This window comes from Hippocampus bargibanti, linkage group LG10 (assembly GCF_051943395.1).
Source record: "Hippocampus bargibanti isolate YZ-2025 linkage group LG10, ASM5194339v1, whole genome shotgun sequence".
NCBI classification, from domain to species: Eukaryota; Metazoa; Chordata; class Actinopteri; order Syngnathiformes; family Syngnathidae; genus Hippocampus; species Hippocampus bargibanti.
In genome coordinates, this window is record NC_142743.1 from 3069184 (window position 1) to 3079670 (window position 10487).

A 10487-nucleotide genomic window follows, 5' to 3' on the forward strand; every position below is an offset into this window, starting at 1 on the left:
TTCTTCTTCTTCTTCGGTTGTCTTCTTCTTCTTCGTTCTTCTACTTCTGTCATCTTTTTATTCTTTTGCTCTTCTTTATCAAGCTACATTTTGACCGAAATAAAGCAAAATAAGTGCACCAAAGTCGTTCTTTCTCGTAATTTACATCACATCATATCATTTGGAAAGAAAACTTCGACTTGGAGTCAAAAATTTGGCCTTTTAGCTTCTGCAAAGAATTTTTTTTGGACCTGGAGTCATTTGATAAAATTAGGCCTTGTGAAGATTTATGGATGTGGTCAAAGAGGACATGAAGGTAGCTGGTGTGAGAGAAGAGGATGCACAAAACCGGTATAGATGGAGGACATTGATTCGCCGTGGCGACCCCTGAGGGTAAAAGCCGAAAGGAAAAGAAGAGAGACCGTGTGAAGATAAAATTACTCAAACAAAATAAATAGACGATAGACCGCAACCAGTTCGGGGAATCCCCGTTTACTACAGGACATCAGGGACACAGAGGCCAGTATCCCGGAAGTGACGTCAGATTACAACCCTTCGTGGACTCAGTCACCCCAGTAAATTTGAACGCTGCCATCGAGTCAGCGGCGAGATGCCCGCCGCGTGGAACGCCGCCTACGCCGGCCGCCGTGCCCTTGGCCTCGTCGCGCAGGTCCCGCCGCGGAGCCTCTTCTGCTCCGGGACCTCCTCGTCGTCGTCGTCCTCGTCCGAAGACAAGAAGCCCAAGTCGGGCTTCGCGGCAGCCTTCGTCTCCCAGTCGGAGCTCCGTCGCCGCGAAGCTTCGCCGTCGGACCGGGAAGAAGACTCCTCGTTCGCCGCCCTCTTCCGCCGCAGCCCGCCGGTCCAGATGGGGCCGGCCAAAGACAAGACGGTGGTCGGGAAAATCTTCCACGTCGTCGGCGACGACCTGTACGTCGACTTCGGCGCCAAGTTCCACGCCGTGTGTCGGCGACCGGTGGACGGCGGCGACAAGCTGCAGCGGGGCGTCCGGGTCCGCCTGAGGCTGCACGACGTCGAGCTCACCGGGCGCTTCCTGGGATCTCAGAGCGACGTCACCTTGATGGAGGCCCACGCGACCCTGCTCGGACCCTTGGACCACGGGCCGGGTCGCTCCTGAACCAGCACGCCCCCCCCCCCCCCGGACCACTTTTGTTCTCAATAAAACGTTTGTGCTTTGCAACTCCGCGTGAGACCGTCGCCTTCTTGACTGCTTATTGGTGAAACCGGGCTAATGCTAATGTCAGGTGAAGCCAACGGCGGCCATGTTGCGTGGCCGTTCGCTCTTGGAAACGGTCACATCTCTCTCGCCGCGGCTACATTTTCCATCTCGAAATGGCCTCGGGACGTGCGTGACGCGTGGACGATGCAATTCCAAATATTCTAATAGTAATAATACAATTGATTTCTAAGCACCTTTCAAAACTCTCAAGGTCACTTTACAGTCACACGATCAGTTTTTCTGTGGGTGAGCGGCGGCAGCCACACGCGCCAGCGTTCACTCGTGATGGGTAGATGAGGCATCCTGTATCGTTTCGACACAGCGACACAATGTCACATGACACTGTGTCGATGAATACTTTTGCTCAATACTGACACCACATGGACATGTTTCATCTGCGTATACGCATGAACGTCTGCGGCCGGGCTGACGTCCGTCCTTCTGACGTCGATCCACTGTGATCAAAAGCAAAAATGGCTGAAGGGGAAAACAAAACGACAACCCTGGCGCAGATGTAATCGATCCTCGTGAGGTTGGATGTCTTTCGGGAGTCAAAGAACTTTGTCATGTTGTCAACTTTGGATGTTCAACAGCTTTTATTTTATTTGGACACTTTTCTTGCTGTGGTAAAGGCACGTCGGTGTCAAATTGTCTTGCCAGGATGTTTTCTCGGAGAGGACGGCGGGCCACGGACTTGGCTAATGTCGGCGCTAACGTGGGCGAGGCGTCATTCAGATCATGGAAAAGTTTAACCACTAAAAAGGAGAGGACAAGCATCAGGACACCATCGCACCCACACAATTGCCACTTTGTGGTGATGAACTTTGACCTGGTTGAAGTTGAGCTGGATGGAGCCGCTGTCGTTGGGGTCAAACTTCTTGAAAATTCCTGAGCGCGCAAAACACACTGCTTTCAAAAGCGACACAACCCTTTTCACCGTGCGCTTGTCTGTTGTTTTTTCGCTAACTAGCGTGCGATAACGAGTGCGGGCTAACGAGCGCGAGATAATAAAATGTGCCGGCTAACTAGTGCAAGCTAACTAGCGCGGTCTAACTAGCTTAGTCTAACTAGTGCGGGCTAACCAGTGCAGTCTGCGGTCTAACTAGCGCAGTCTAACTAGCGCTGTCTAACTAGCACTGTATAACTAGCACTGTATAACTAGCGCAGGCTAACGAGCGCTGTCTAACTAGCACGGGCTAACGAGCGCTGTCTAACCAGCGCGGGCTAACGAGCGCTGTCTAACTAGCACGGGCTAACGAGCGCTGTCTAACTAGCGCAGTCTAACTAGCGCGGGCTGACTAGCGCGGTCTACCTAGCTTAGTCTAACTAGTGCGGGCTAACCAGTGCAGTCTGCGGTCTAACTAGCGTGGTCTAACTAGCGCAGTCTAACTAGCGCTGTCTAACTAGCACTGTATAACTAGCGCAGGCTAACGAGCGCTGTCTAACTAGCACGGGCTAACGAGCGCTGTCTAACCAGCGCGGGCTAACGAGCGCTGTCTAACTAGCACGGGCTAACGAGCGCTGTCTAACTAGCGCAGGCTAACGAGCGCTGTCTAACTAGCACTGTATAACTAGCGCGGGCTAACGAGCGCTGTCTAACTAGCGCGGGCTAACGAGCGCTGTCTAACTAGCACGGGCTAACGAGCGCTGTCTAACTAGCGCAGTCTAACTAGCGCGGGCTGACTAGCGCGAGCTGACTAGCGCAGGCTAACCAGCGCGGGCTAACCAGCGCAGGCTAACCAGCGCAATCTGACTAGCGCAGTCAGACTAGTGCAGTCTGACTAGCGCCGGCTAACTAGTGCAGGCTAACTAGCGCAAGCTAGCATGAGGAGAGAGCGCTCATCTTACGGAACATGATCTCGAGCCTCATCAAGCAGCCCACAAAGTTGTCAAAGTCCAGCGTCAAGTCGGGCTCGGCGTAGCGGGCGACCAGCAGCTGGTAGATGGCGTTGTTCAGCGTGAAACCTGCCACAAAAGCCAAAGGGGGTCAGGGGTCAACCACTCGCCCGAGTTTCCCAAAATGTCACGCAGGCAAGCGGCCATCTTGGAAGGGGAGCGAAAGATCGGCGGCGAGACCGACCGGCGTCTTTGAAGGCCACTCGCATCTCGGGGGTGCTCATGGTGCCCGAGTTGTCCGTGTCGTTCTTCTTGTAGATGGACTGTCGGCAAAAGAGGCAGAGCGTCAAGCGCCGGGCGACAGCGGGCGACGGCGGGCGACGGCGGCGTGCTACCAGGTAGCGCTGCACTTTCTTCCACAAGGTGGCGAACTCCGACAGACCCAGCTTGCCGTTGGCGCTCTCCTGATAGGCCGTCAAGGATCGCCGCCGACGCGTTTCACCGCAGGAGCCTCATCGGAGAAAAGGATACGTCCATGAGGTTGACCATCACCCTGCACGTGTCCAAGCTGAAGCCGCTCGTCTTGATGTCACTTCCTGTTGGCGGAGGAGATGGACGAAAGCTTTGCCGGACGCCCGCCAGACGGCCGTCGGACGCCGCGAAACTCACGCTTGGAGACGATCTTGTTCATGATGGTCCTTAGCTCTCCGGCGGAGATCTCCATGTCCTGGACGTCAATGCGGCGCGAGCGTTAGCATGGGCGCAATTGTTGGCAATGTGCGGGAACGTTAGCGTGGTCGTGAGTGTTAGCATGGGTGCCAGCGTCAACAACTGGCGCGAGTGTTAGCACGGGCGCGGCGGGCTACGTACCGGGCCGGCCAACTTTGCAAACAGGCCTCGGAAGGCTGCGTCCACTTCCTCCTCCGCCACAATTTCCTGCGGGGGCGACACGGACGCAGCGGATTGGCCGATGTGACGCCGGAGAAAATGTCAAAGGAGGACAAGCGAGAGGACGCCGGTTCATTTGTTTTCATTGGGATTTCCGACAGTCTACTTGACGTTTGGATGAAAAGGACTAAAAGCTAGCTAGCTATTTGCTATCTATTAGCTGGCTGGCTAGCTAGCTAGCTCTCTAGCAAGCTATCTATCTGTATATCTATTAGCTATATTGCTAGCTAGCTTTCTAGCTATCTATCTATCTGTATATCATCTATTAGCTATATTGCTAGCTAGCTTTCTAGCTAGCTAGGTCACCGTGTCTACTTGACGTTTGGATGAAAAGGACTAAAAGCTAGCTAGCGATTTGCTATCTATTAGCTGGCTGGCTAGCTAGCTAGCTCTCTAGCAAGCTATCTATCTGTATATCTATTAGCTATATTGCTAGCTAGCTCTCTAGCAAGCTATCTATCTGTATATCTATTAGCTATATTGCTAGCTAGCTTTCTAGCTATCTATCTGTATATCTATTAGCTATATTGCGAGCTAGCTTTCTAGCTAGCTAGGTCACCGTGTCTACTTGACGTTTGGATGAAAAGGACTAAAAGCTAGCTAGCTATTTGCTATCTATTAGCTGGCTAGCGATTTAGCTGGCTGGCTCGCTAGCTTTCTAGCAAGTTATCTATCTGTATATCTATTAGCTATATTGCTAGCTAGCTTTCTAGCTAGCTAGGTCACCGTGTCTACTTGACGTTTGGATGAAAAGGACTAAAAGCTAGCTATCTATTTGCTATCTATTTGCTATTTATTAACTGGCTAGCGATTTAGCTGGCTGGATAGCTAGCTTTCTGGCAAGCTATCTATCTGTATATCTATTAGCTATATTGCTAGCTAGCTTTCTAGCTAGCTCACCGTGTCTACTTGACGTTTGGATGAAAAGGACTAAAAGCTAGCTAGCTATTTGCTATCTATTAGCTGGCTAGCGACTTAGCTGGCTGGCTAGCTAGCTTTCTAGCAAGCTATCTATCTGTATATCTATTAGCTATATTGCTAGCTAGCTTTCTAGCTAGCTAGGTCACCGTGTCTACTTGACGTTTGGATGAAAAGGACTAAAAGCTAGCTAGCTATTTGCTATCTATTAGCTGGCTAGCGATTTAGCTGGCTGGCTCGCTAGCTTTCTAGCAAGCTATCTATCTGTATATCTATTAGCTATATTGCTAGCTAGCTTTCTAGCTAGCTAGGTCACCGTGTCTACTTGACGTTTGGATGAAAAGGACTAAAAGCTAGCTATCTATTTGCTATCTATTTGCTATTTATTAACTGGCTAGCGATTTAGCTGGCTGGATAGCTAGCTTTCTAGCAAGCTATCTATCTGTATATCTATTAGCTATATTGCTAGCTAGCTTTCTAGCTAGCTCACCGTGTCTACTTGACGTTTGGATGAAAAGGACTAAAAGCTAGCTAGCTATTTGCTATCTATTAGCTGGCTAGCGACTTAGCTGGCTGGCTAGCTAGCTTTCTAGCAAGCTATCTATCTGTATATCTATTAGCTATATTGCTAGCTAGCTTTCTAGCTAGGTCACCGTGTCTACTTGACGTTTGGATGAAAAGGACTAAAAGCTAGCTAGATATTTGCTATCTATTAGCTGGCAAGCTTTTTATATGGCTGGCTCGCAAGCTATCTAGCTGTATTATCTATTAGCTAGATAGCTGGCTAGCTTTCTCGCTAGCTATTAGCTTGCTAGCTAGCTTTCTATCATTTTGAATTACTCTGGGTTGAGTGAACGCTGGCGCGTGTGGCTGCCGCTGCTCACCCACAGAAAAACTGATCCTGTGACTGTAAAGTGACCTTGAGAGTTTTGAAAGACGCATAGAAATGAAATGGATTATCATTATTATTATTTTGGGACTCACGTCATCGAGGTCGGCGCCGACGGGGTCGTCAAAGGGCCTGCAAAGGTCAAATGCCACACAAAGGGATGGGCCACCTGGAAACAGAGACCCCCCACAGACACGCCCCCTTCTCGCCCGCCACGCCCCCTTCTCGCCCTTCCCCCAACTTACACGGTCTGGCTCCGCTTCTCGGAGAAGACGCGGATGCAAAAGTCGGCGTTCAGGTGCGGCTCGAAGGTGGACGGCACCACCAGGTACTCGCCGGGCGGCAGCTTGAAGCGGGTGCTGACCTCGCGCAGGTTGATGAAGGTCTCCGAGCGGGCCGTCTGGGCGTGCGTCAGGAAGAAGTTCTTGTCCAGGTGGACCTGCCGCTGGCCGTGGAACTGCGGCGAATACGCGGCGGCCGGGGTCGGTTACCAGGCGACCCCGCGCCGCCGCCGCCGCCCCTCCTGCCGGCGCCGGCGATGCTCACCTGCCTGGGAAGCTGAGACAAAACGGGCGTCACCTTTTTGGAGACCACCCACACCCGCCCGCAACGGTGGTTTCGGCAGCGTCACCTCGTAGATGGCGAAGCCGATGGTGTGCATGTCCTCGCCCTGCTTGCGCAGCTTCCGGCGGTTCTTCTGGATCAGGCCCAGTACCAAACTGCAGCCGTCCTTGCCGTCGTCGGGGTCGACGTCCTCGGGGTCCAACTTGATGACGAACTGCGGGTTCATCCAGAAGGTGTCTGCGGGCGTACGCCGCCGCGTCAGCCCGGCGAGGGAGGGGGGAAGGCGGGCGGTAGGGTGCCCGGCCAACCGCCCACCCGACGCCCCGCCCACCCGCCATTCCGCCCAATGGCCCGACTCACAGGGGTGGTTCCTGCAGCCGCCGGCCGTGGAGCCGCGCCGCCACGAGCCGTCATACTTGTTGACGCTCCAGTGCTTGACCGAGTCGTCCAAGATGGTGTCGGGGGTCAAAGTGCACACTTCCACGCGGGAGTAGTGACGCAGGAAGTCTCGGTACGACATCCTGAAGACAAACAAAGTCACTCCGAGGGCCGCCGGCGAGCCAGTCGGCCGCGACGGCGCCGACTCGCTCGCCGTTTGCCCACCAGAACTCGCCGTCCTCGGCGTTGGCGTGCGGACAGTCTCCCTGCACCGAGTTCCACTCGGACGACCTGCGGGGACCGACAGGGGGTCAGGGGGTCAGGGGACGTCGCCGCCCGTCTCGCCTCGGCGTCGCTACCCGTCGCTCCAGGCGCCCGTCCACTCCACCTGACCCCAAGGGTTCCGGACCCGGACCAGCTTTTCCGGACGACCTCGGCAGTTGACCTGCGGACGCCGGCAGGGGGGGTCGGCGGGGGTGGGTGGGGGGCTCAACAATGGCGGCGGGGGCGGCTCTGACCTCGGTGGCGCCCGTCAGGGAGTAGGCGTGACCTTTGACTAGCTTCTGCCGCGTCACCGCCTCCGAGTCCGCCGCGCTGGTGATCTGGAGGAGCGCAAAACGTCACCATCGGCGGCGGCGGCGATGGCCGCCCGAGTGACTCACGTCGATGGAGCAGCCCAGGAGGGCCCCCGCCTCCAAGGCCTTTTGCAGGATCTGGAAGAGGTCGGCGGGGGGTCGCTGGAGGTCAAAGTTCTCGGCGATGCCGCCCGTGAAGTCCTCAAAACCCTCCGTGGTGGAGCCACCCGACAGGGCCTCGTAGCTGCCGTTTACCCTAAGCAAAGTTCGGGTTAGCGGGGGGCGGGGCTCAGGCGGCGTGGGGGCGGGGTCTCACTTGGCGTAGGCCTTCTCCAGAAGCGCCGTCCAAAACTCGCGACCTTCCGCCGAGTGCACAAAAAGAAGCTCGCCGTCTTTGACCGGGAGCCGGTCGTCGATCACCACGTCCACCCACTCGCCAAACTGCCAAAACTGACACCAAAAAAGGGGGAGAGACGTTCTGGTTTTCGTTCTGGTTTTCAGCCAACGTGGCAGCTGGGAAGGGGCGAGCGACCTCTGACCTGGAAGTGAAAGATCCCGGCGTAGTTGTCGTGGAAGCTTTGGTCGCCTGGGACGACGCGTGCCATCACGTACTCGTTGAGGGTCAGCGAGGCGATGGCCGCCAACAGCCAGCAGTCACCTGCATTGTCATGGCGACACTCAGACACGCCCAAAACATGGCCGCCGGGACGAAACCGGGCGATTGGGACAAAAGCGAATAGCTATCTATTCGCTAGCTAGTTAGCTTTCTATCTATTTGAGTTACTTGCGGGTTGAGTGAACGCTGAAGCGTGTGGCTGCCGCTGCTCACCCAGAGTTTTTTTTTTTTTACTTTTAGTACATGAACTAAATTTCTACAGTTCAGCTGGTGTATATAATGTAGTCGCTGTACATTATAAACACTGTACTACAATGTTTATTTTATTTTTATCAAAACTGTGTGCATAGGTGAGGCACACAGTTCTCCTGCCTCATGACAGGGGGCGCTGGTGATTACAGAGATTCTTGCGACTCCTCGGCTGCACAATAATAGAATTAGTGAGAGTAAGCAAGCTACAGTAAACAGTTAGTTTGAGTTACTTCTGGGTTGAGTGAACGCTGGCGCGTGTGGCTGCCGCTGCTCACCCACAGAAAAAACTGATCCTGTGACTGTAAAGTGAGCTTGAGAACGGGGCGACCGGGACGAGCCTGATTCCCATTTGTCAAAAAACGACGCGGGTTTGACGCCGCTTATTTGACGGTCGGGGACGCCAAATGATTGACAGCAGCCGGGAAAAAGGAAAAGGTGCCATCTTGTTGTGGCGCCGCAGGCCGACATTCCTCGCAGACGCCCAAAAAAGAAAAAGAGAAGCAAAAAAAAAATCCAACAGAAAACAAAAAGTGAGTCACACGCAGCTGGTGACTCATCACGCACGCACGCACGCGCACACAATCCAAGGGCGTGTCACGTGCGTGTGCCAGAAGAAAGAAAGTAAGAACCCCGCCCCCCACCCCCTTCCGCGGACAACTTTGCTTTGGTTGTTTGTTTGTTTGTTTTGGATGTAAAGTTGGCCATCTTGGTGGGCTTCACCACGCGCGTCGCCGTGATTTCACGTCAAAAGCCTGCGTGACGTTTGCGTCTTGGCCCCAAAAGCGTTTTGGGGAACAAACTTTGCCCTCGGAGCCCCCCCCCCCCAGAAAGGTGCTCCTTTCTCTGACTTTGCCCGCGCACCCCCCGGAAGGTGAACGAACCAAGCGCCCCCTGGCAGATGTCGGTCCTGGTGGCTCCGCCCACGATGAACTCAGGTGAAGAAACCAGCTCCTGATTGGAAGCAAACGAGCGGCGTCAATTCGGGGTTCGCGCCGAGTCGCGGGGCGCGGCGGGTTTCGGGTCGACGTACCGTGGGCCTCTTCCAGGTGACACCGCGAGTCTTGTATGAGTTGCGTCCGAGGTCCTTGAAGCCCAGCGCCTCGGGGGCGGCCGGGAAGGTGGGGTCGCAGAACAGCCTGCCGCTGCTCAGGCACTGGGACCGCAAGGCGCCGAAGTTCTGGCCCGAGAAGGGCACGGCTCGCTGGTTGCTGCCGAAGCCCGCGGCCTCGGCGCGCTTCTTAGCCAGGGTGGACGCCACGCCGGACATGGCGACGGGAACGAGGCGAGGAAGGAAAAGAGGCGGCGGCGGTGTCGTCGTCGGCTTCGGAGCTCAAAACTTTCCGGCCGTTGAGAGTTTCTGCTCCGCGTGACGTCACGGCAGGCAAATAAACCCACGCCCTGCCGAAGGGGCGGGCGGGCGCGCGCGTGCCCGCGCTCATGTCGGAAATTCTTTGCGGTTTGGATGAAGACCGACGAATCGACGCCCCCCCCCAAAAAAATACTCACTTCAGAATCAGAATCAGAAGATTCTTAACTTCATAATGATAATACATTTTATATACATTATATATTTACATTTTAATACAATCGTTAGCCAACAGATACCCATCTAGATAGCCGGCCACCTAGATAGTGAATAGATAGCTAGCTAGCCTGCCAGCCAGATAGCAAATAGCTAGCAAATGATAATACTACTACTATTACTACTACTACTACTAATAATAATAATATTTCTAAGCGCCTTTTAAAACTCTCAAGGTCACATTACAGTCACTGGATGTTTTTCTGTGGGTGAGCAGCGGTAGCCATATGCGCCAGCGTTCACTCAACCCGGAAGTAACTCAAATAGATAGAAAGCTAGCTAGCTAATACATATCTAAGCTAGCTAGCTAAATAGCCAGACAGCCAACAGATACCTAGCTACATAGTGGATAGAAATGAAATGTATTATTATTATAGCTAGCTAGATAGATAGCCAGCCAGAGCTAATAGATAGCAAATAGCTAGCAAATGATAATAATAATAATACAGTTGATTTCTAAGTGCATTTCAAAACTGTCAAGGACAGTTTACAGTGACAGGATCAGTTTTTTTGTGGGTGAGCAGCGACAGCCACATGCGCCAGTGTTCACTTAACCCGGAAGTAACTCAAATAGAAAACTAGCTAGCAGATAGCTAATAGATAGCCAGCCAGCTAGCATGCTAATAGATAGCTAATAGATAGCCAGCTAGTTTGTCACTCCGAACTTTTGTTCTTCCGATTAGTCGGAGAGCAAACGAGCTTCGAGCGCGTGC

The 10487-nt window shown here is 53.7% G+C and overlaps 2 protein-coding genes across 2 annotated transcripts; one reads left to right on the forward strand and one right to left on the reverse strand.

Annotated features, from left to right (window-relative positions):
• Positions 1-442: 442 nt before the first annotated feature.
• mrps28 (mitochondrial ribosomal protein S28) lies at positions 443-1177 on the forward strand. The gene has a single exon (XM_089006487.1). The coding sequence runs from the start codon at positions 590-592 to the stop codon at positions 1112-1114; it is 525 nt and encodes a 174-aa protein (XP_088862613.1). The 5' UTR covers positions 443-589; the 3' UTR covers positions 1115-1177.
• Positions 1178-1793: 616 nt separating this feature from the next.
• LOC148892089 (calpain-2 catalytic subunit-like) lies at positions 1794-9578 on the reverse strand. The gene is made up of 21 exons (XM_089006482.1): positions 9223-9578; positions 9074-9143; positions 7864-7982; positions 7641-7774; positions 7412-7580; positions 7268-7351; positions 7109-7194; positions 6975-7040; positions 6732-6892; positions 6439-6608; positions 6354-6365; positions 6053-6264; positions 5903-5939; positions 3923-3988; positions 3722-3779; positions 3584-3648; positions 3448-3516; positions 3297-3375; positions 3065-3181; positions 2046-2104; positions 1794-1971 (listed from the first exon to the last, which is right to left on the reverse strand). Exons 1-21 carry the CDS (start codon positions 9457-9459, stop codon positions 1948-1950), a joined length of 2094 nt encoding a protein of 697 aa, XP_088862608.1. The 5' UTR covers positions 9460-9578; the 3' UTR covers positions 1794-1947.
• Between the last annotated feature and the right edge of the window lie 909 nt (positions 9579-10487).